Below are 27,252 nucleotides of genomic sequence, written 5' to 3' on the forward strand. Positions count from 1 at the left end.
ATCGTTTTGTATTGCTATCAGTACTTATCAACAATTATCATTGTTGATTTAACTGAGCAATTTAGACTTAGTTAAATCAACAAACAATGCAACAGCCTTCTTATGTGGAAATCATATCATTTACTTACACCATTTCTCACATGGGTATCAGAGAAATGAGTTTAAGCATCATTTGTAATAACACATCATTTTGTATCATAAGGTTTTTTGGCCTGATTCCATGACTAAAAATAGTCCAATTTAAACCAAACTCGATATGACTGAACAAATTAATAAAGATCTCAAATGCCAAATTTCATCCAGACAGAGTAGATATATTTGCATATAGTAAGATGGATAGTCAAACAAAATTAACCTAAACAAGTATTTATACTCTGTTGTAAGATGCACCAAATGGTTGAGATCAGAATCTATGGAGTCCGACTCATTGCAGGAGACCAAAACTATCCACAGAATATCTATCATAGCTCTCCTTGAACCCATTAACAGACAAAGCACTCACAAATGTTTCTGGAAACCCATTCCAATCATTCACCAGTCTCCAAGTGAAAAATCCAGTCCTCCCCAGAACTAACTAAACTAACCAAGAACACATCCTTTCTTTTAGTGTTACAGGTGATCAGCATTCATTTTACACAAATCATGGACTCTACAACTGTGTTATAAATAATTATGTAAATTTCCTGACATTTCAACCTTCATATTAAGGTCATCATCTGGAGTATACACAGAGACAAGAAATCAAATCATTTCATTAAGCAATCAAATCATTGTCTCTTCAGAATACTGTGTGAAATGTAATTTAGCTTGTCTCTGTATATATATGTGTATACTCCAGATGATGACCTTAATAAGAAGGTCAAAATGTCAGGAAATTAAAATAATTATTTATAATACGGTTGTTGAGTCCATCATGTCTGGACAGTTCATCGCCGACAATTCATTGTGAGAAAATTGATCACCGACATTTCATTGCGGAGAAAATTCATCACAAAGACTATTCATTGAGAGGAAAATTCATCACGGAGACTAATCATTGCAAGGAAAATCCATCGTGAAGAAATTCATTGTGGAGGAAAATTCATCACGGAGACTTTTCATCACGGAGGAAAATTCATCACGAGGAAAAATTAACCGCAGAGACTATTCATCGCTGGAAATTTAATCTTGGGGAAAATTAATCGTATGAAAATTCATCTTGGATAGATGTGAAAAAAAATATTTTTTTTAAAAATTTACATATAAAATTATTCATATTCTTTCTTACTACAGGCTCTGTAGATGGAATATTAATTGTTACAGAACTGGGATAGGATGGTGAGGGAGAAAGAGCACCGTATTTAAGAATATTTAGGAAGAATAGTTATATCCAACTAACTGCTGATTGTTGTCAGATTTCTGACAACAATCAGCAGTTATAATAATCGAGACTTATTTTTAGGGGGTAAAAGAACACCGTAAATGATATTATACATGAAAAGATAACACGAAATCTATTAGTGAAAATTAAAATTATTTGAACTGTTTGTTATTTGCTAAAACAAGTGTTGTGCACCTAGAAGGCATGAATGTCATGGTGTTCTGTTTTTATTTTATTCCTTCAAAATTGTACTATTAGCCACTTCAAAGGAGCAATTATTATTCTATTGTTATTAAAACAACTTAAAAATTTATCTTCAAGAGGAACCGGAATCAGTACAATCAGGCATCTCTCTCTATCAATATTTGTAGTCCTGAAAAGGACTATTTTGATGATCATGAAAAGGAACACTTTTTATTTTATACTATTCAAAATTGAGCAGCATGGAAAAAAAAAAAATGAAACAAAAAAGGTGAATGCATAGCCACAAAGTTTTCAAAATAAAAAAGTATGCACAACTCCTCTTAAGTAATCAAGAGTTTCAAGATTTTCATTATCTCGCTAGTGTTTCTTACCAAGAGGAGGTTGGGTGCTAGCTATATATATTGCTCTATTTTCCCCTCATTGAAATGTAGCACATCCTTCAAAGTTTTTAGAAACTTCCATATTGTTGGATGAGAAGCACCAATTAATTCACTGAATGCACAATGCCACCCTTCGCATGAGTTGTTTGTTTTTGGTAGCCCTTCCAGAGCAGCATGGTAACAATTCCATAAGGCATGGGGAAAGCGAGGTGGACGACAAAGTGATCGATGATCAGGTTTGCCAATCTAGGTGTCTTCTACGTAGTGCAGAACAGACTGAGCAGGATAGTCATTATTTTCACATAACACTTCAAAAGCACGTACAACATTTGTAGATGGCACAAAAGCAATTGCCGATATCATGCACATTTTTATTGCAAATTTGGAATCAGCAGGAATCACGCTATCGTTTATAATGCCATGAATTGTGTACAGTTGCTCAAAAAGAGGTGGAGTAGTTTTAAAAGTGCTATCTGCATACCATGTTGTCGATTGCAACAATAACTGTAGATTTCGTTTAGTAGAAAATATCAGCAATCTGTTGCAGCCACCATCGCTGCTGTCATGCAAAAGGAACTCTTCATTTCCATAGGTGATTTTATACATAGGTGGAATAATTAAATTACTTAATGGATTTGGATTTGGTGGTAGTACTTGTCCTGCTTGATTTCTTTAAAGAGGCATTGCTCGGCATTTGGCCGATGACGGCAGGAGATATTTTTGTGTATACTTCCGTGATAATTTGATAAGTCCCATCATTAGTTGTACGGGCTCAATCTTTAATCTCATTCAGTAGCTTCACTGCTTCAACCCATGCCATGTTACCAGCATGATTATGTTGGTTATTTCGTTTGATAATGTTGTCACCAGCTGTATTAATACGCACGTGGTAATGCATTTTTTGAAGCTGATCACATTTCCAAAAAATCTTTTTTTCATTCTCTTTGTCTTTTATAAATAAATGACCATTATCACTCAATTTAAGCTTCATCTTCTCACTTAAAATAAATTCCAGAGGCATATATCGGGAATCAAACTTCTGAGAACATGTGATGTAAAACTGTTTAATTTGAAATTTCCAGTGCAGAACTTCACTTTCAAATATTTAAGCAGGAATATATTCACAGTAGCAGCTCCAACATAGTAGTGAAACAGCAGCTTTTATACTCTGAGAACCAGTGGTTAAATTCAGCCGGGGGTCTCAGCCCAGGAACTTTTTTATGCACCAGACCCGGAACATTTTTCTGTTTTATAACTTTTCTCCCTTTACGGTAATTAAGCCTAATGCAAAACAGACAGCAATGACAGGTTATTAAGAAGTGCATATGATTGGTGCGGAATTAACAAAAGATCGCGTGATCGAAAGATAAAAGCAAGCCACCAGTTGAGTTGAAATGCTAACTCTCTTCACCCGAATTCCATATGTGAAACTGCCATAACAACATTCATTATATGTATATATTTCTTAGTTTTAACACATTCAGTTGAATTTCATTACTGCTTTGCGAACTCACACACATCTAATTAATAACAATAGTTTTTAGTTAGATACTGTGTTTGCCATATGGTTTTGCTTGAGTCTCTTTTGAGAGCATAGTTTCTGTATGAGGGGACATATTATTCATTCATTAGTGTCGTTTTTATCCAAGTTGTCTCTAATTACACTATTTGTTGAGAAATATATTACACAGACTGCTCATACCTTATTCACTGATATAATAAAAGTAATTGTTTGTCTTGTCTCTGCAATATAGTGACTATTGGGGAGGGTGTATTGATTACCGCAGGAACAGTTACTATCACCTCAACGTGCATGTGGTTAAGCTTTTTTTCATGTGCGAGGTATATGCGAAACATTTTAATTTCTTTTTCGAAAAGTAAAATCAGGCATGGTGCGATTGGTACCTTCTTAACCCTGCAGAGGTCACGATTGAAAAAATTGCAGCTTAGGTCACATGTATCCAAGAAATACATTCATTACTAATATGTGCTGAAATGCGATAAAACTTAAAAAAAAAAAACACTACAAATATAATGCATAATGGTTTATTTATTTTCAGATACAATCTAGAAATTATTGAAAAAAAAAATGAAACAAATAAAAAAAAACTAAACCAATACTATACTGACATCAGAGTTCGCAGTATCTCTCAGATACAATTTATTATCAAATATCACGCACCTTTACATAACACATGTTAAACGAAACTGACTTCAATTTTCTAGCGAATAACGTTTTCAGCAAATTTTTTCTGCGATGATTTTTCCTGCAACGAATTTTCCCTGCGATAAATTTTCCTCTCGATGAATTTTCCTTTCGATGAGTTTTCCCTGCAATGATTTTTCCTCTTGATGAATTTTCACACAATGAATTGTCAGCGAAATTGTCCATGAACCAGAGTCCATAATAACCAAAAATACACTCTTAATCAACTTCCAGGTATGTCCGCTTGTTCTGCATCAAGTCTATAAAACACTCTAAGTAACTTAAATGTTTATATCATGTCCCCTTTTCTTTACCTATTAATTAATTTCTGCAACTCACAATCTATCCTTATAGGAAACATCACACAGACAACTCACCATCATGGTCACTTGCCTCTGACTCCTTTCCACAACTTCCTCATGCCCAAGAAATCCAGATGACCAGACCTGAGCAGAGTAATTCAAATGTAGATGTATGAAGGTCGTAATGATGAATAACAACTTCCTTATCTGTACTTGTTAGTGTATTCTTCAATAGCTAAGTAATCTTATGAGCTACCTTGGCAACCTTAGCAAATATGCATTTTTGAAAATTATGGAGACAACTACCGTGTTTGAATAAAAACTTTAGTTTAATATAACTAAAATCTACATTCGACGTTTCGACCTTTATGTCAAGGTCATCTTCTGGAGCATACAACTATACAGAGGAAACAAGCTATGCTACAATCAAATTGGTTTGTTAAAGACACTGACCAACCGCTACAACAATTGTTGGCCTGACCTCTGGTGAGAAAAAATAAATAAACAAATAAATAAAAATTAAAAAATAAAAAAATAAAAAATTATACATCAACGCTAGAGTCCTATTATTAGTGTTGTCTACTATATACATATATTAACATCATTCCAGCCAGTTGGTATGGAATGGTTTCTAATACTAGCTAAGGATTGGCTAGAGTCCTGACTTATGCTGGATCTTACATATTAGGTAGGCTGAATGTGTGCCATCCAGATCCTTGGAATTTTCATGCCATCTTTGTTGTTGATATTTGGGTGGTTTATCAGGATTTCGCAGGATTCTTTAAATTTCCTTTCGTACCATGTTTTTGTGCAGTGTAAAGAGCAGGTGCTTTTCCAGTTGATTTGGTGTAAGGTGTTGAGTGCGTGGTCTGAGAGGCCTGCTTCACCATAATGGTAATATTTAATGTGTCTAATGTGTTCTTTCTTGCGTATAGGAATTGTCCATCCTGTTTCACCAATGTATGGTAAGTTACAGGTGCAGCGGATGCAATAGACTTCAGGATGTGCTAATGGGAGGAGAGGATCCTTAGAGTTGAATATGGTTTTAAGTTTAGTGGGTGGTTTAAAGGTGGCATTGACATTATAATGTTGTAGGATTCTGTTGATTTTTTCTGATAACCCTTTAATGTATGGGATAGCTATGGTTTTACTGTAATCTAAATTCGTTTTTGTTGTAGTTTTATAGAGTATTTTATTAACAGTATTTTTGTTATAGCCATTATTTATGAATGTGTCACTAATGATTTTTAGTTCTTGTTTCAGAGCTTGCTGGTTAGAGCAAATAGTTGTGGCTCTGTTTTTAAGGGTGTTAATGACTCCATATTTTTGTGATGGGTGGTGGTATGAATTAGTATGTATGTATTGGCCAGTGTGTGTCAGTTTTTGGTAGACCGTGAAGGATAGACTGCCTGAAGGAAGACGTGTGACTAGTGTGTCTAGGAATTGGAGCGAATTTTGGTTTTCGATTTGCATAACTTTACACTTCGCTACATTAAACTGACACCCATTATCTTTTGCCCATACATCCACATAGCCTTCATTAACTAAATGATTTACTGAATATTTCCCTTAAGACTATTTCTGAATTATTTGTGTGCAAATTAAACAGTAGTGGTGCTGCTACAGAACCCTATGGCACACCACTAGTCACCTGCTTTTTTTCCTGGATTTTGCTCTTCCGTATACCACTTTTTGGTATGTGTCTAGCAGCCACCCTCTATCCACATAACAAGTGTTATATCCATCCTCAATTGTTCTAATTTGCATAACAAAGTTCTCCATGTGGTATTCTGTTAAATATCTTTGCAAAATCAAGTAGAATCATTGTATAGCCATTTCCTTAATCCAACTCAGCTATCACTCTATTATAAAAATTAATAAATTACTGAAGCATTATCAATCCTTCACAAAGCCATGTTGCTTCTCATAGAATATCATTTTCTTATCCACCCAATTCTCTTTTGACCAATTTTTCCAATACTTTTACCACCACAGTGATTGGTCTATAATTTGCTACTGCAGTCTTAGAATCTCTCTTATGCAAGTGAATTATTTTACCCTCTTTCCACTCCCTTGGAACTCCACCAGTGCTGATATTTAAATTAAAGAGCGTAGTCAGAGGCATTGCTAGTTCCCTTGCACATTTCCAAAAAATGAGAGCAGATATCCCATCTAATTCCTCAGCCACATTTACAATGAGATTCTGCAAAATCCAAAGAATGTTCAATTCATACACCTCTGTAATCACATCAGTCCTTCACATATGGCACTGCAGTAACTTCACTTTGATGATATACCCTTCCAAAGTAGTCAAATCAGTAGCTTAACTATTTTATCTGCTTCTTCTTGTTGCCATTAGAACTCGTTAAGGTTATCCTTCAATAGTCATTCTTATTCTTACTTGCTATGTAACAAAAGACATCTTTGGGACTGATCTTGGCCTACTCAGCTAATTTCCTCTCGTAATGTGACTGTGATTTTTTTTATCATGTTAACTTTTCTTGCCTGACCCTTGTACTATTTATGAATTTGCTGGTCACTTTCTCGTTATATATCTAAATCCTACCTGATTAACCCACCTGAGCTTGGATATACATTTTGATATTGCTTCCTTTAATTATGCCCTTTAATTATTTCCCATACACTGCTAACATCCTTCCATTGTAGGTTTTTATGCCATTGCACAGCTTCAAGCTCCTTCCTAAACTTGTCATAATCACCTGCTTTGTAGTTCTGCAAATACCCTTTCTTGACAGAATATTCCTTATGTTTTACAATCTCCCATCACTCTCTCCCAAATTGGAAGCAATGTGGCCAACCTTGGGTTTGAATATTTTTTCTGATACTATGACCAAGCCTAATACTCTTGAACCCTGAGTCCCTTCAATCACATGCTGCCTCAAGTAATTATCTCTCAGTAGGTGTATAAATTACGTTTCCTTCCTGCTATGTGATCTTTCTTCCTTTCAATCTATATCTCCATGGTTGAAGTTCCCCATAACAATTACTTGACTTGTACTTGTTGTACTAATTTGCTGATGCATATCTTCCACATCATCCCTGGCCTATAGCAGCAACGAACTGTATATTTTGTCTTCTTGGCCTCAATTTTGTGCCAGATTGCTTCAAATGAACAGCCATCCTCTTGCCTGTCTCCTATTCTTTTTGGCTGCAATTCATCTGCTATCATCAGCAATATCCCTCTCCGCAATCATATCTTTTCTATCCTCAATGAGCATACTAAACTCGTTATGATTGAACAAATTTTAATAAAGATGTCAAATACCAAATTTCATCTGGAGAGAGAGAGCAGATATGTTATATTTGCATATAGTAAGATGGATGGTCAGACAAAATTAACCTAAATAAGTATTTATATGCTGTTGTAAGATGTGTCAAATGGCTGGGATCATAGCTTCCCTTTTATTCCAGAATCTCTGGCAAATCAAACAGAAGAATGTCTGAAGGGCTATTACTCAATTCTATTCAAGGGACTTTTTCCTAGATGACCTCAGTTTCTAAATAGCTAAAGGTGCACCCTTTCTTTCAGTGTTCTTAAATTTCAAGTTAAATAACTTTAATTACAATTGAACTCGCTTTTCAGCCTTGATATCAAGGTCAACTTCTGCAGTGTGTATGTGTGTGTGTGTGTGTAGAAATTTTTTTCACTTGGTTACAAATTAAATTCAACTTGAACAAGAAATTATATTTTTGTTTAATTCTTCATCCAAGTGCAAACAAAGTTTCTGCATGAACTAAATCTTCACGACTAGTCTAGACTACTTGTAAATAGATTCTGATGATTTCATGTTAATTGTCTTAGTTACCATAGTGTTTTTGATTGGCTTTAGATGGGAGATGAAATTTATCACTCAGTGTGAGACCACAGCCCAGCTTTATTGGAGGCCTGAAGTGGCTTGAAAAAGTTCAATATTTGGTCTCTCAAGTAGGGTTTCTAGACCATGTAAAAAACTAAATTTTTAAAAAATACAAAAATATATAAAACAGATAAAAATAGTAAATAAAAAAATCCTTGGCTTATCGACAAATATAACCTTTAAGAGGTGGGAACCACATTAAAAAGTTACAGATTTCTTTAGAAACCTGTTATTTGGCAGTATTTATTGGTGATATTCATTTTTAGCATAAATGCAATGCACATACGCATATCCATGTGTTCATATAAATGCATTCTTACCTGCATGTGCATGCAGCACTGGAAGATTTTTGTTCTTTCTACCATGGTCATCAACAGGAAGAATTCCAAGACTCCCTCCTCCTTAAAAAAAAAAAATAATAATTAATAATAAATAAAAATAACTTTTAAAGTTTTAAAAATGTTTTTCTTCTTCCTTCCAAACTTTTATTTTTTTCCTGACAGGTTTTATAAAACGAGAAAAACTCATTGCATCTCTATTGAGAAATCCATATTAACAACTCCAGATGTTTCGTAAATTACCTGACATCATCTAAAATCTCTGCTCTATATAGGATAGAGATACCATCAAACAAAATATTTAAAGCCCACAATTGGTCACAATCATGCTATATTATGAAATATCTCCAACAACTTCATTTAGGCGCCTTTAAATATTAAGATGTTCCATCTATCCTCAAACACTCTTTATTTCTGAAAGGAAGTAGACAGAACTCTTTTAGCCAAAATTTTTGAAAATCAATAAGTCATTCTCCAATCATTATCAATAGATGAGTTCACACTTATCGATAACAGGTATGCATGTGGGTGACAAGAGTATGGCAGAAAACTGCAATCACTTATTCTGAAACTAATTAGTATTACTATGTGAAATAGTGAGAGTTCAATGGCTGATGTTACTAACATGTCTAGGTGATAACTAATACTTAAGGAATTGACAGCATACACTAGAAATATAAATTAAATCAATTTTAATATATACTTTCCGATATTTCAGCAACGTCACGTTGCCATCTTCTTGGGAACTTGAAACTTCTTGGGAACTGTGGTCACAACTTCGCCATTGCTCCTAGGAAATTTCCGGCCAAGAAATTAATGATCCAGATTGAACGCGGGATTTGCCACCTTCCAAACCACGTCGCCAATGATATTAGATTGGATGTAGCCTGTGTTCTCACAAAAGCAAAACCATCAAAAACCAACATATCCATTAGTGAATACAAGTCACTACAAGAATTGAAGAAAAACAAAGAAATAAGCAGATAAGGGGAACGCCATTGTGGTACTCAATCATAATGACTACACAGGTAAGCTTAAGGCTTTACTATTAGATCGAGCTACTTGCCTCCCCATTGAATACAATCCCACCAACTCACAAATTAGAAAACTCTACAGGCTCCTTAAGAAGGTCACTTCTTGGCCTGTGGAGATTACTAACAGACTAAAACCATATAACTCTAGATTCCCCCCCCCCACATCGTATATATGGGCTCCCAAAAATACATAAAGAAAATGTGCCATTACATCCCATAGTGGATGGCATTGATTTCCCCACTTACAAACTAGCTAAATATTTAGCCAAAGCACTCTCACACTATACTGGCAACACACCATCACACATAAAAAACTCAGCCCACTTCAAAGATAGTATAGAAAACCTTACACTCGAACCTAATGACGTAATAGTCAGTTTTGATGTCTCCTCCTTATTCACAAATGTCCCCCTCAAAGAAACCTTAGAATTAATCCAAGCTAAATTTCCCCCCGATATCTCAGCCCTATTTCAGTTCACAATGAACTCAGGCTATTTCGTTTGGCAGGAAAAATTCTACAAACAGATAGAGGGGACAGCCATGGTTTCACCACTTTCCACACCCTCGGCCAACTTCTTTATGGAGACTTTTGAAGAGAAAGCCTTAAATTCAGCCCCACAAAAACTTATCATATGGCTTCGCTACGTTGATGATGTGTTCGCTATTTGGCCACATGGCCCGGATACACTCCTCTCCTTCTTAACACACTTAAACAGCCAACACCTTAGAATCAAATTCACCATGGAAAAAAAGAAAAACAATAGCCTCCCCTTTCTAGACACACTAGTCACCTGCCAACCTGATGGAACCTTGGTTTTCTCAGTTTATAGAAAACCCACCCATAAAGGCAGATACATTCATCAACAATTCCCCCCCCCCCCTCACAACAATATGGAGTTATTAAAACACTATTCAACAGGGCAAAACTAACCTGTTCAAATGACCAAGCCCTAACCACCGAACTAAATCACATCCTTAACACCTTCTCAGGCAATGGCTACTCCTCCCCCCCCCCCCAAAAAAAATCCAAAAAATACTAAAACCAGTTATCCACAACCCACCTCTCCCCTTCACAAAAAAGATCACTCTAAATCCATCACCATTCCCTACATCCGAGGCACCACAAAAAAAATCAACAAAAACCTAAAAAAGATGACTTGACTGCTTGTTACAGACCATATAGAAAATTGGCATTCCTTATCCACTCCACTAAAGACCAACCACCTCCCCTAGACCTACCTGGTGTATACCAGGTCCCTTGCAGCTGTAAATTGTCCTACTTTGGCCAAACAGGCAGGACAGCAAATATCAGAATCTCAGAACACAAGGACTACAAATTTCACCAGTACAGCCACTCTGGGCTTGCAGACCATGCTCTGGATACTTGCCACAGAATAAAGTGGAAGAAAGCCAAAGTAATACACCGCGCAAGCTCAAATATGAAAGACTATTCATGGAATCAGCCTCAGCCCTTAGGAACATGCCATATCTCAACAAATTTGGTTGCATGAGACTGCTCCAAATTTGGGAAACATATATATCAGAAGAACTTCAGCCCAAAGGCCAAGAACAACCAATATAGCCCGCCAGGGGACACTATCAGGACTTTAGGAAAACGGTAGCTTCCTTGCTTCATTTCTCATTTGCTGTTATGTAGTACTTGCGTACTACATAACAGAAAATGAAACAACCTTGCGTGCATGTGCTTTATTTTAAGTTCCCAAAAAGATGGCAACGTGACATTGCCGAAATATTGCAAAGTATATATTAAAGTTAATTTAATTTACATTTCTAGTGAACGCTGTCAATTCCTTGAGTATTAGTTATCATGTTTAACTAGCATATAAGCCTTTCTACAAGAATAACGTCTTGGAATGGTAATTTACCATCTTTTTCCATTTCCAGCATGAACTTCAACAGGCAATCCACAAAATTATGCTAAAGGTTTAAAATTAGAAGGTAAAGAAAAACAACTAACTCAGGCAGGTACTGCATGCAAGGTTGTTTCAGCATTCCCAACAAAAATTAGATATCATTACAACCTTAAAAAACAGAGCCTTAAATATAATTAAGGAAGATTAAAAGAAAAGAACTTCAAATCCTATTTTGCCAGTTCCTCAAAATGACTACTCGGGGAAGTTATTAAAAACTTTATCTGACAATCCCCCCCCCCCAATAAAGGTCCAGAAATCGATTACAAAGGCACTCTTCCTTACCTTACGCTTGTGATTATGCCTAGACAGATAGCCCTGTTAAATTCCTATCAAGAAAATCCTTCAGAACAGCCTTCAAGCCAGTTAACACCTTACAAAGCTGATTCCTGCAAGACAACATTCCATTTTACAATAGTAAGCCTGACTGGTCAAGTGGTTAGCATATCCACTCTCTAGCTAAGAGGCTGCAGGTTCAAATCCCAACAAGGTCATGGATGTTTGTGATTGTCCTACTAACTATTTATCATATGTACTGCTGTAACCTGTGTTCAGGTACGGTATGACCTTTGATCTTTGCACCATTAAAAAAAATCAAATCAGTTTACAAATACCCTGGAGTATACAACATTCTGTAGAAAAGTGAACATAGTTCAAACTAGGAGAAGCTTTGAAATCCAATGTGGAAAACAAGACAGAGGAGAAAAGAGTCTAGTTTCACACATTCTCACAGAACATCATCACTGGTAAAATGACCCAAACACTTTCACCCTTCTTTGCAATTAAATTGGGCTCTCTAATACCAGCTGTAGTCCCATAGTACGGTTCAAACTGCAGTCAACCGGTTATTTAATAACCAGTTGAAAACCAGTTATTTGATATGGAGACCATGGCATTATGTCACATCACCTGAATACCATGTGTTTGAAAACAACATTGGGCAATATGAGAAAGGGTTTCACTGTAGTGGCAACCTGCCCTACAAGTTATGTCACCTCAACGGCAGCAGGTTGTGCATGCCCTCATGGGCAGGGCATTGATCCTAGCCCTGATTAAGTCAATAAATTCGTAACCAGGTAGGAGTCTAGTACCTTCCCCTACCCACTGATGCTGTGAAGTGAATTACCTCAGAGTCTTCTGAGGTAATTCACTTGCACAACAGAAACCAACAGCAAATTATACTTCATGACATCTGGAAACCCTTGATTCATGTATGTAGTATTCAGGACCTCTGTTACATGAGCCATCACCTACAAGTTCTAAACAACAATATACAGGCTGTGCATGATTGAGTGACTCTTTATTATCTTTCAATTTGTAACATAATGGCTGTTTAAAGCATTTCAATCTTTTGTATATTCCTAGTACATCTTGAAAATGTTATCAGCCAAAAGACAGCAAAACATATAGAAGAATTATTAAATTTTTAAAAATCTATGAGTTTAACATATTCTAATTTCTAATATTTATCATCAAATTCCTATACAGGATATGATAGTACTACATGAAATTTACATCATTACTAACTTCCCATCTACAATTTTCCTCCAAATCAATCTGTTACCTGTCAGAGACTGGAGATAAGATTATCAGATCTTCTATTTCTATCTCCTAAGGCACTTTTTACTGTATCAATCCAGCTATATCTTGATCTTCCTTTGGGTCTTTTTCCTGCTAACCTGGCAGAGAACACTTGTTTTGCTAATCTTCCCTCTCCCATTCTGTTTAAGTGACCATACCACCTGAGATTAGCTCTGCTAACACACTCCTGGATGCTAACAATGTCAAGTTCTTTCCTAATATCCTAATTTTTAATATGATATTTTCACTGAATTTATCTTGTTGATAAAATTTATCTAATATTTATGTTGTTGATAAAAAGTCCATATTATAGAACATCTCAAGATCAATAGTATAATGAAGGGATGCTAATATTTGTCAAACAATCTTTGAGAATATGTGAATTTAAAAATTTACCTTGTAAAAAAATTTTTGAGAGCACTGTTAATTACATTTGTATAACTGTCTGTTATTATTAAATTTAAAGACAATCATATCCTCCTTAACATAATTCACTAATAATGCCCACACTACTTCTGGCAATCCATTCCATTCATGTACCACTCTCCATAAGGAAATATGGATTCATCACACCCATGCCAACAACAACTGCACACAACATACCCCTTCCCCTCAATCTCCCCTATGTCTATCCTACCCTTGATCTGTTATATTTCTCCATATCCTTATCTTCTTCTTCTTTTGTCTCTTTAACAAATTTATAATCTACATTCTTTTAATCTTTCCTCATGCAGAACATTCTACAAAGGATATATTATTTTTGGTTATCACCTGTGAAAAGGACACAGGATTGACCTTTCTGCATCACAGACATTGGTTCAGCTCATCCATGTTTCTGGTGCAAGATGTTCAAAACATGATCAACAGTCCAATGTTAATGATGCAGAAAACTTTCCAAGAATTCCTATCATGCTCCAAGACTGTTCTCACTGAAAGCAAGAAACTTGTGAAAAATAAAAGATACAACTGATGATTTTTCCCATTTCATGTGGAGCCATTTGTGATAGCATCCAAGAGTATTTGCTTTACAAGAAATAGCATTGTGAATATCTGGTCATATTCTACAAAAAGAGATATTAAACTCATGGAACAAATAATTCATTGATTACTGGAAGTTTATACAAATCTGAATTACAACTACCAAATTTTGAATGGCCTTCCCATTTCAATAAGGAAATAAGTACTCTGCCGAGACCTCCAGGAAGTCAAGGACTCATCAAGGAAGACTATAAATCATCCAAACCAGCTGTCATACTTTCCCTTAAATTCATTCACATTAGATGCACTCACTACCACTAAAGGCAAACTATTCCACTCACTGCTCTGTGAGAGAAAAACTTAGCTTTTACTCCTTTCTTGACTGCAAACAAATTTAACTTCCATTGATGACCCTGTGTTCTCTTCCCACCTTCCATATAATGAAAAATTTCACCAGACAATATCCTATAATATCCATTCACAAGTGTATAGACCTCTAATGATATCATCCACAGGGCCGCATTTACCATTAGGCGCAAGCTGGGAGTCTCACTCTCTATGGGGGGGGGCACATTTTAAAAGCTTACTCCTCACAAAGAACGATAAAAAAAAAAAACAGCGTAGTTATAGTTGCAAAATAAAATACTTATTTTTAAATATTAAATTCATAATATAAAAACAAGAGGCCTGAAAATTTTGTGAGGCCTCCCACTTCCATTTGAAATATATTGTTCTTTCTTAGAATGTAAAATTAACAGGAACTCCTGTATTCCATAAAATTCATGTATGTAAGCGTACCATTTCTTTGCTGGACGTATATACACGTCCAGCAAATCTGGATAATATTCTGTCCACCTGTTAAAAGAACACGGATAAGAAGTGCAGTTTGACCGTCATGTCCATTAGAAGGGACAATAATCCTTCATGCTGAAAAGAACACTTAACTAGATTACCTGGCATACATAGTAGCTATGTTCGGTTGCCTACAGCAAGAAACGCAGTTACTTGCAGTTTGCTTGGTAACCAGAATCTAAGTTATATCAGACTAAATACCTATGAGTTATATTCATTTTTTGCTGCTTGTTTTTATCGTATAATTATAGTTTCTGATGCCAGCACAAAATAAAAAATCCTTTCATACTTTCTTCACCTCATATTGTATCACTTTGGAAGATCAATGTCATTATCAATTTTTTTGCTAATTATTTTAATCGTTACATTTTAAAATTCTCCCAGAACTTGATTGAAGATAATTATTTTTGTAAAATTATTATTTTATAAATTTATGAAAATCCGAATCTGAAAATGAATACAGCCTCCATCTGTTCCAAATTAAGTTTTCTTTTTTATTCATAATCTTAGTTTGAAGGTTAGTTCACAGACTGAGTGAAGGTTCGCACTTTTAAAGTTTGTTTTATAGAGAATCATGCGTAAATCTTGAATCATATCATGTAATGCATAATTTTTATAACGTAATCTGTAGGTTTTGCATTTTAACTTTCTTGGTTTCCTCCTAATCACTCACTACAAATTGAAATAAATGGCAGTTATGAAGTCAACTGTTATGTACATATTTTTGGCTAATTTCAATATTATGCAGCAGTTTTGAAGTAGCAATATTTTCCCTACAGTTTATCTTTCAAAACATGTGTAGGTGCATGCGTCGTCAAAATGAAATTTTATTTCCAAAATTTTCATAACAGAATTGATGCGCCTTTAATGGCTAACCCCCTTCCCTCCTAAAATTATCACCACACACACACACACACACACACACACACACACACACACACACACAAAATACTGCTAGATAACATATGTGCACTTTCTTTTTGTTTCAATTCGTTATTTTTCCAAAGTAATTGTACCAGAGAACTTTTAATATTCCGATACCGAAAGTAAATTGTGATTATTATAAATTAGCAAATTTTGTATATTTTTTTCATTTATATTATTTCCTGATAAGTATAAATCATTAAATTATGTAATATTGGGGAAATTAATGTTTAAAACAAAAAGTTTCATCCTACAAAAGCAATATCAGAATAAAATGTTTTGAACATCTGTAAAGCAATCAAAAAGGTGAAAAATATAATAATAAAATAAAATTCTGTGTGTATTCGGCTACAATAGCCGAATACACACAGTTCCTAAAAAAGTTCCTAATACACATATTAGCCGAATGTGTATTAGGGACTTTTTAGTGAGGCTACTGGATGTGTTCGTTTCTCACTTTCTCAATAATTTTCGTTAGCTTACCGACTGTTACTCGAACAGAAAGGAATAGGTCTATAACCCTCTCCCCCCCATCAAAAAAAAAAACATCAACGATTATGTAATACATATGCATCTTTTTAAATAATTCAAATCTTTTTTTTTTTTTTAAAGAAATTGTATCAAATTATTTAGAATTTTTCGATAATAAAAATGAAACTGATCACTATAAATTAAGAAATCATTTTGGTATAACTGTTGTATCAGCCTGTAAAAGATATGTTAGTATTTCTGTGTTAGGATGTTTGTAATCAACATGGGAAAACGAAACAAGACATTCTTGATGTATTCTGCACTACAGCTAAGCAATTTAGTGCGATTTCTGGGGAAGCTTTCTCTCTTGTCTTTCTCAATAGAAGTGAAAGTAATCTAAGTTTTAGCTTTTCCTCCAGCTAAGAGGATTATTATGGAGTATTTCAAAGACATAGTAATATTTAAAATTAAAAATAAATAAATAACACTACTGAAATTTCAGCAGACCGCTGAACAACTGATTTCAGATTGCAAAGAAATAGTACGGAATTAGATACTTCGACGGAACAACAATATTATTGCTTTATTTTATTTTATTGTCAAAACGGTAAACTGAGTAACAGATTTTGAATACTGTCTGAAAACTTTCAAACCAGTAGAAATATAAGTAGTTATGTAACTGAGTTCCAGGAGAGGAGAAGGGAGATAGATGCAGTAGAAAATCTTCAAAATGACAAAGTTTGAATTATTTCATATAGAATATCCGTCGTGTTATATTTTCAGCATATCTACAGTAGTTACACTGGATATTATAGTAACATGGATACTAAAAAAAAAAAAAAATCTGTTGCAGTTTTAAACAAAAGACAAAGGTGAAGAGTCGCTGATAAAATACCATTGGATATAAATTTTTGATATTAAAGAGACTCACAATCAGAAACCTCGAGTAATGCAGTTTAACATCATTTGTTGTTCACAAATAAAAAAAAATAAAATAAAAAATCGTTCCTAAAATTGAAATGTTACGATCCATATAACGGTATTTTGCAAGGAAAAAAGCAAAATGTCATATTTATTTCAATAAATGTTATTTAAAAAATATAAATATTTGACATAATATTTCAAATGAAACAAAAATTTGAAAATTCGCAAAAAAAAAACTTCTATATTGTCAGTAAAGTGAAAGAACAAAGTTGTCTTGTTCCATGACACTGATTTGAAGAATAAAAGGCAGCAAATTTACTATTACTAAATAGATTCATTACAAAGGCTGATCTCTGGTCATTTCAGGATTGATTATTTTCGTACATGTGAAATTTGTTTATATTTTTGGGAAAAGACAAAAAAAAAAAAAAAAAAAAAAATCAAATATCGTAGGACAGAAAAGAAATTCCAAGTAACACAGTGCACGTAAAGTCAAAGGTTGTTCCACCAATTTTGAACGGCAATTTTAGAGCCGTTAACGGCTCTAAAATTGCCGTTCAGGGATTAACGGCGAAGGGGGTAATTGCATGATAAAAAATAGAATGTGGATAAAGTTTTGATCCATTAAAACTGAATTGCCAACTATGCCGCGGAATCTTGTCCGGAAGCAGCGCAATATTTTTGTTTTATTCAAAACGTATATAATTACTTTTTATCTTCAACAAGAGGATGGAGTATACTCCTTAAATATTTAGGAAAAAAAAAAATATTTAACAGTTAAAAGATTAAGTGAAACAAGGTGGCCCACAAGAGCTGACGTTGTATTGCTTTGAAACCGTGGAAACAAACAAATTAAAAATGGCATTACTTGAACCATCCATTTCTCCTCATGAAAAACCTATTTCTAAATTAGAGCTCATCAATCACATGATCAGCAATTTTAACAGTTGTGTAGGACAAAATTTTACAACGAATAAATGCTACTAGTAGATCCCGATATGGATTAGTTTTTAGCTAATACTTTGTTAGTATTAGCTAAAAACAAAACTAAAAACAGTCTTTAGTTGCTTTTATTTTAGATATAAGAAATAGTTTTTGCTGCTTTTAATGAAGAAGAAAATTTGTTAACAGATGAGACAAAATTTAAAGACGAGAAGGAAAGAGTGAAAAAACGAAAAAAAATGCGTTTCGAAATTTCACAATCTAACCATGTGATTACTCGTATATAACATGGGAAAGAAAATTTCATTGTTAATACTTTTAATGTCTTTGCGATAAGCTAATTTTGGAAATTAATGAAAGAGCAAAAAGCTATTTAGACAGATATGTTTGGCATTTTTTCGAAGAAAGATATAGCTCAAGCCAAGTACACGACTAGTATTAACAAAATTTTACAATCTTATGAGGCTGATACTGATTCAGAAAAATTTATTGGTGAAGTTAAGCAATTTTTAATAATGATAAAGGAAGAAAATTTTTCAATTAAGATATGTACAAATTTATAAACGATAGGTTAAGGTCTACTTTTCTGAACATAGAAACAATTCTAAAAATATTTTTGAGGATGCCTGTTTCAAATGCAAGTGCTGAAACGTTCATTTTCAGTGTTGAAATGAATAAAAAATTTAAGAAGCAACTTGCACCAAAATAAAACAAGTGACCTGTTGTTATTATGCATTGAATCAGATGTAATAGACTCGATTAATTATATCATTTTAGATATATTTGCTAAAACGAAAGCCAGAAAAAAAAATTTTAGTTATTATTTTTTCTTTTTTAATTTAAATTTGAACTGATATATATATATATATATATATATATATATATTAAATGCAAATATATATGTATACCAATGTTGTGTTATTTTTAGTTTATTAAAATGAGTTATGGAAATATCGACTTTTATTTTCAATAAACTAAAAAAAAAAAGCTTATGAATTTGATTAACTGAAATAGACTTGTTTCTTTTAGGGGCCTCATTATGATGTTGCGCCTAGGGCCTCTAATAGTATAAATGTGGCCCTGATCATCCATCTTCCTCCTATTAACCAGAGTCTGCTCCTATTATCCATGTGCTTGCAATCTGTCCTCATAATCTAAATCCCATAATCCAGATATAATTTTTGTAACTCTTCTTTGCACCCTTTCCACAATTTCTTTATCCCCTTGAAACCCTGGAGACCAAATATGTGCACAATAATCCAGGTGTGGTCTTATCAACGCCTTAATCAAGGTTCGCTTCAACATCGCAATTATCCTCTCAGTTGTATTTGCAACTTTTACTATGTGACCTTTGAACTTCTAATTCCTATCCACTATTACACAAAGATCCCTTTCCTCATCAGTTTCTTGTAGCATAACCCCACTAATGTAATATGCTGTTGGAAACCTTATCACACCGAAGTGCATAACTTGACACTTACTAACATTAAACTGATAGCCATTTTCATTTGCCCAAATTTCCAGCCTATTCAAATCATTTTGTAACTGCTGAATATCAGTAGCATCCCTGATTGCCTTGTCTATCTTTGCATCATTGGCAAACAATTGCACATCGCCTGTTAGACCCTTCCTAATGTAATTAATGTACAGATTGAACAACAATGACCCAAGAACTGAAAGCTGAGGTACGCAACTGGTCACATAACTCTGGCAGATAGATTCACACCCACTGTATACTACTTTCTGATATCTGTCTGTCAACCATCCACCGATCCAAGTTAAGAGTTTATATTCCAATCCCATATTCTCCAATTTATGCAGCAGCTTTTTGTGTGGTATTCTATCAAATGCGTTAGCAAAATCCAACATTATCATAGTGTATCCATTCCCTTTATCCAACTCGGCAGTAACATTGTTAAAAAATATGAGCAAATTGTTAAAACATGACTTTCCTGTAGTAAACCCCTGCTGCTCCTTGCAGAGTATAGTATTTTAATTGCAAACTCTAATCCCAGGAGCAAGATAACCCTTTCTGCTTTAAAGTGTGGCTTTTATCTCAAAAAACTATTTGACTTATCACTGTCAAATTCTGAATGAGGACAGCCACATATATGGAAAGTCTGCAGGCTATGTTTTTGGACCCAAAATTGTGAATTTCCTCTTTATCTCCCCACCCACCGGTATGCAGTTTTGGCTTCTATTTTAAGAGCTGCTGGATCCAGCACCATCAAATTTCTATGTACTGATGGCTGTGCCATCAGTACTGTCCTTTTGGTTCCAAAAGGACACTTTACACAGTTATTGGCCTTAAGAGCATTCTTGGTTTCATCCTTTATCCAAGTGTAAGCAAACAAAGTCTGTGTGTGAAGTAACTTCACAACTGGGCTACTTGTATATAGAGGCTAATGACTTCAACATCAGTTGCCTTAGTATCCCATAATGCAATGCACATATCCTTATGGACATGTATAATGCTATGCATTATGGGAAGGGCCTCTAACCAGACCAGTTTTGATCTTTATTAATGTCTCATCAGTGGAAGCCAGACCCAGAAGTGATACCAAAGTTGAAGTAATGCAGGAGTCATGTTTCTATATACAGGAAGTCAAAAGGTATCCTGCTTTATTCCTAAAATACTCTGGATTAGAGATAGTTGTTGAAAGTTTTTTTCACTTGATTATATTATAAATTAAAGATGCCAAGAAATTATATTCTTGGTTTCATTGTTAATAAGTTTTCGTCCTTCGTAAAGTAACTTCACGACTGGGATACTTGTATATAGAGGCTGATAATATCTTAGTGCCTTAGACTAATGCCTTAGTCTCATATGGGATACCAAGATATGGGATATTAAGGCAATTGATGTGAAGTATAACCAAGTGAAAAAAACTTTCAACATCTATCTCTAATTCAGAGTATTTTAGGAATGAGGTGTGACTACTTGTATATAGAAACATGACTTCTGCATTACTTCAACCTTGGTATCATTTCTGGGTCTGGCTCCTACTTAGTATCCTATATGGAATACTAAGTAGGAGGCCTGAATTATAATAATAATATTAGTTATATTATATATATGTAAAACATAAAGAGATGTTAATTAAAATTCTTCTTGCAGAAAGTTTTTTCACTTGGTTGCAAAGTAACTGCCTATTCATGAAGAAACTTCATGCTACACTTGGTTAAAGGATTAAACAAGAATATATTTTCTTGGCATTTTTAATTTAAAACTTTTCTTATATTAAAGAGCGTTATTCCTGAAACCACTTCCTACACATTGACGATAATAGTCAGAATCTCGTTAAAAGGAGTAAACCCTTCCTCGTTATAATCAGGATGCAAACTCTGTTCCTTCCAACTTTGCTCACAACTTTCAGCAGTGTGGTCCCCCTAAAGGATCATAACAAAAGCATATTATGATGGTACTACTCAGAAAGTTTACATTTATCTAAGTTACAATTAGATGCATTTTCAAAAGTTTGCATTTTAAACTTGTTTGTTATGAATCATTTTGTATGGAGATTAAAAGGGTATTATAAAAGTGTCATTATGATTACTTAAATATAAAGAGCCAATAGGCTTCATTTCGGCGATGTAATATTATTTAAATTATTAAGGGGATATTTAATCCCACACTGTTTCAAAACCGAATAAGAAACTCCACAATTGGAATCAAAATGTTTCATGCCGAATATAGTAAACTATAAAAGCATCGGCGGATAAGCCAAAGCACGTAGTAGAAACTAGAGCAACTCATAGCAAAGGTGGGTAAAGTTTTGATCACTTAGTATTTCCCATAATGTAAAACGCATCTCCTAGGAGATGTATGATGTTATACATTATGGTGGAAGGCCACTACCCAGACCAGTTTCGACCTTTGAGGTCTCATCAGTGAGTAGGTAGACCTAATTAATACTGAGGGTACAGCGAAAAGAACTTATATACTCTGCTATACGAGTTGTCAAACAGGTGCACCCATTAAATTACTTATATATAAAGAGCCAATAGGCTTCATTTCAGTGATGTAACATTATTTAAATTATTAAGGGGATATTAAATCCCACACTGTTTCAAAACCGAATAAAAAACTCCAAGATCGGAATCAAAACCGATCTTGGAGTTTCTTATTTGGTTTTGAAACAATGTGAGATTTAATATCCCCTTAATAATTTAAATAATGTCATTATGATATTTACTTCGAAACATTTATTACAAAAACTCTGAAAGATATACAGAAGTGAAACTTATACCCATTAGTAAAAGTGCTGAAAGTTTCTAATGCATCAGAAAGAAATTACATAAATTCCAATCTTGGCTAGATACTACCTGATCAGTGGACTTATTATGGTGAACCAAACAACAGCTCTTCCATTCCTTGTAGTACAGGAGACTTAGATTTGTTTTTTTTCTTTTAAAGGGTTTTATTGGTGATTAATAAATCCCCTAAAATTCTAATACCAGCCAGTCATGATGAACAAAAAGAAATATGCCTATTTATTTATTTGGTGTGCATACATTATTGCAATGAAGGAAGAAATCCTTTGCCATTGTGGTACTGATCAACAATGCTCAAACTGAACACCTGATGCAAAACTATAAAAGCTGTTATTCTTAATTGCACAATTTTCACTTCTCTAAATCCTTAGTTTTTGTAATAAATATTTTGAAGTATAAAGATCATTTATAATAAACCTGATTATAAATGCTAGTTAAATTCCAAAGCTCACAGAAAATCTGTTCAAAATAAGACTAAGCTAAAATCTGCACATTTCTCAGAAAACAATGAAAGAAGCTATACAAGGATATAGGCTAATGAACATAAATAATATTAGTAAAGCAGGTAAAAGAAAATTCCACTACATCTTCTGATTATTGAGATACAGTGAAACTTCTAATAATCACTTTAAAAATATTTTTACTGTGGTGAAATAAGCAATATTTTTTGAGAAAAATAGAGATCATAATTGAGAACATGAAAGCAAATGAAGTAGACGCATTCACAACATTAAATAATCTCGATGTGCCATGGAGATGGATGGTATTTTGCTGCTTTTATTTAAGGAAAGGTGTTAGAAATTTGTCAGCCTGGTTAACTGAGCAGGTAGCATCTCAGTTATGAGTAGAATATAGGTTCAAATTCTGCTACAGGCATGGATGTTTGTGAATGTCTTTAGGTGACAGATAAATTTCATCACCCAGTGTGAGACCACCAAACTGCTTATATAAAGAGACATGTTATAGCTTGGCAAAGCCCCATATTTGATTTCTAGAAGAAAGAGGTTTCTGGATTATCGAATCCTTAGTCCACTACTAACATTTCATGAGTGGTATGTACATAAAAAAAAAATTTTAAATAAAAAAATTAATAGTATTCTCAATTTTTTTTTTTGTTTTTACTACTCATAACTATATTCTACTCATAACTGAGATGCTACCTGCTCAGTTAACCAGGTTGACAAATTTCTAACACCTTTCCTTAAATAAAAGCAGCAAAATACCATCCATCTCCATGGCACATCGAGATTATTTAATGTTGTGAATGCGTCTACTTCATTTGCTTCATTTGTTTTTACTACTAAAAGGATTCCAAATGAAGGAAGATAAAATTGTGCAAATGCAAAAAAGGGGTGATACAAAGTTAGACACATCGAATTAGATTCACACAGAAATTTACGTAATTAAACTTCTGGAGAAATTGGTTAAGACTTGCATACAGATTAAGTAGGCAGAACTTGAGTCTTATAAGGACCAATATAAATCTGTTCAGGATTAACTATTTTTTCAATAATCTGGTTGCATTTTATAAAAAGGCAATGACAGAAGTCGATAAAGAGAACAAATGTGACTGGTTGTAGGCTGGTCGAAAGGATTACCGACAGAATAATAAGTGTTGTAGTTATTTTTTTGGAGTTACAGCAAAAAAAGACTAAGGCTATGAGGCCAGTATATTAAGCTTATTCTTTTGGCCAACCTTGTTTTGCAGGATTAAAAACCATGCCACCTCATATAAAGAATGGCTAACTCACCTTTGGTTGAAAAGTCTTATAAATGTTCTTTGAATTCTTTGATGAGATTCAAATCTAGATCTTTCCAACCAAAGGACATTGATTATCAAGATTTTATAGTCTTGTTTTTTGAGGGTTGGAAAAATCTATAGTTGTACACTGAGGAACAGCATCTAAATAAGAAGGGTGACAAATGGGATAAAATAGGGTTCCACACTCCTTGTGTAGAGGCTTAAGTGCTGTGAGGTCATTATGTTGGAGGTTTAATGGATTTTTTACAACACTCAAAAAGAATTAAAATAGAATTTAATACTTCCTATATTTCGTCCTAGTCACTAGGACATCTACGGGGATTACAAAGACAATTAATGTAACATGCACACAAAAACTTACAATACTAAGCCCAACCACGTGGGTGACAATACAGTCCTATCTAGGTGGAGCGCCCTCTAAGGGCAGTTGTAGGTGGCCTGGAATGTAAGGTGGGACCTCTGGTGATGACTGTTTCCCAAATCTTCGGAAGCTTAATGCAACCGTATTTGTTAAGATTTGGTTGGTTTTTGAGAGCTGCTGCTGCTTTTAAGAAAAGTCTCTCTTTCTTGAATTTGCTGTGGTGGAGCATGGCGGTTTTCTTCCATGATACTCTGTGGGTGGTGTCCAAAACGTGGTCAGCCAAGCCTGAATGGCCATAGTTGTGTTTAACGATGTACGACTTGTGTTCCTCCAGGTGGATGGATGCTGATCTGCCTGTCTGTCCAAAGTACGCAAGCTTACAGGAACAGGGTACTTTGTAAACTCCAGGCAGAGAGAGAGGAGGGAGCTGATCTTTTGTAGAACGGATAAGGGTAGCCAGTTTGCGGTAGGGCTTATATGCTGTGTGTAGGTTATACTTTTTTAGTATCTTGGCTATTTTTTCCGAAGTGCCACAGATGTAGGGTATGGTGATGGCATTTTTGAATTCTTGTTGAAGAGAGGGACAGGGAATGGGGGAGGAATTTATTATTTTTTTGATGCTGTGTTCGCTGTAGCCATTGGAGAGGAAAGTTCTGTGTATGTGGTTAAGCTCAGTAGTGAGGGCGGTTCCACTGGAACAAAGATTGTGGGCTCTCTTGGTAAGGGTTTTAATGATGCCATATTCTTGTGAGGGGTGGTGGTGGGAGAGTTTGTGAATGTATCTGCCTGTGTGTGTGGGTTTTCTGTATACAGTGAAGGCAAGTGTATCATTAGGTAGGCGCGTGACTAAGGTGTCTAGGAAGGGTAAACAATTGTTCTTTTCCTTTTCCATAGTAAACTGGATTCTTGGATGTAGGCTATTGAGATGACCAAGGAAGGAATCTAACGTGTCTGGGCCATGAGGCCAAATAGAGAACACATCATCTACATATCTAAGCCAGATAGACGATTTGAGTGGGGCTGAGTCTATGGCTCGTTTTTCGAAATTTTCCATATAGAAATTGGCAAGGGGGGGTGAGAGGGGGGAGCCCATGGCAGTTCCCTCTATCTGCTTGTAGATTTTGTTATTCCAAGCGAAATACCCAGAGTTGATGGCAAAGGAAAAGAGATCTAAGATGTCAGAGGGAAAAAGGTTTTCTAAGAGAGATAAAGTGTCAGTTAAGGGAATATTGGTAAACAAGGAGGAGATATCAAAGCTTACTAATATGTCTGTATTATTCAAGGTTAAATTTTCTGTGAGGGCTTTAAAGTGGGTCGAGTTTTTTATATAGGAAGCTGAATTTCCGGTGAGGGGGGACAGAGAGTTGGCCAGCTGTTTAGACAGTCTGTAACAAGGTGCATTGGTGGCATCTACTATAGGCCTGAGTGGGGAATTAGGTTTGTGGATTTTTGGTAAACCGTATATTCGGGGGGGACGGGAGCGGAAAGGTTTAAGTTTTTTCGTGACGTCGGGGGGCCAGGAGGTTACTTTTTTAAGTAAGATTTTTAATTTCTTAACTTGCGTTTTTGTGGGGTCGTGTTCTAGCGGGATGTAGGTAGCGCGATCGCGGAGGATAATGTTCATTTTACGATTGTATTCGCTGGTATTAAGGACAACTGTGGCATTACCTTTATCCGCTCTGGTGATGACGATACTTTTTTCTTTGCGTAGTTTCTGGAGAGCCATGCGTTGGGAATAAGATAAGTTACTTTTGGGAGGCGAAGAGTGAACGAGTATGTTGGCTACGTCGAGTCTGATGTTGTTGGCTACCTCCGACGGTAAGCGACCGATCCCCCGTTCGACGTTAACCATTACATCGAGTACCGGCACTTCTTTCGGGGCGACGGCAAAATTACGGCCGAGGCAACGGGCGCTGACGGCATCATCGTTGAGCCTTTTGGACGAGAGGTTTATTACTGTCTGGAGCGGTTGAATTTGTGGTTGTGGCTTGTCTTTAACCAGGTTGTTGTATTTCTTGACGTGTTTGTTTTTTATTTTCTGAAATTCTCTCTGTGCGGAAGTTTCCGAAATATCAGAGAGAATTGACCAAAGTTCAGGGTTAAGAACGGTGGAGAGCTCCGCTTGTAAGGAGCCAATGGCGGCGTTCGTCACTGCGAGGGCGGCACGAGTAGAGGCGATTTGCTCGCGTAGTAATGCTAAGCTGGCACGTTTGTATATCTGGAGTGCTTTTTTGGAACAGAAATTGATCTTCATTTTAACACATTTCGGTATCACTCTTGTATCCCGACATCTTTTTAAAAAGGCCAGCCTATTAAGTTGTCTAGATAGTCGTAGTTTTGACTTACCGTATTGCTTGGATTTGCGTGCTAACTCTTCTCCATGGATGATTAGAATTCTTGTGTAGAGGCTTAAGTGCTGTGAGGTCATTATGTTGGAGGTTTAATGGATTTTTTACAACACTCAAAAAGAATTAAAATAGAATTTAATACTTCCTATATTTCGTCCTAGTCACTAGGACATCTACGGGGATTACAAAGACAATTAATGT

The 27,252-nt window shown here is 35.0% G+C and overlaps 1 protein-coding gene across 1 annotated transcript in view; it reads right to left on the bottom strand.

The window, feature by feature from the left end:
* The window catches only part of pod1 (coronin), a 434,089-nt gene that overhangs the window by 372,208 nt on the left and 34,629 nt on the right, over window positions 1-27,252 (bottom strand). Inside the window, exon 4 of the mRNA XM_090401146.1 lies at window positions 8,651-8,731. Within this exon, the coding sequence (XP_090257272.1) occupies window positions 8,651-8,731 (81 nt within the window). The remainder of the gene's footprint in view (window positions 1-8,650; window positions 8,732-27,252) is intronic.

This window comes from Typopeltis vanoorti, chromosome 12 (genome assembly GCF_054136105.1).
Source record: "Typopeltis vanoorti isolate ZY-2024b chromosome 12, IOZ_Tvanoo_1.0, whole genome shotgun sequence".
Classification (NCBI taxonomy): Eukaryota; Metazoa; Arthropoda; class Arachnida; order Uropygi; family Thelyphonidae; genus Typopeltis; species Typopeltis vanoorti.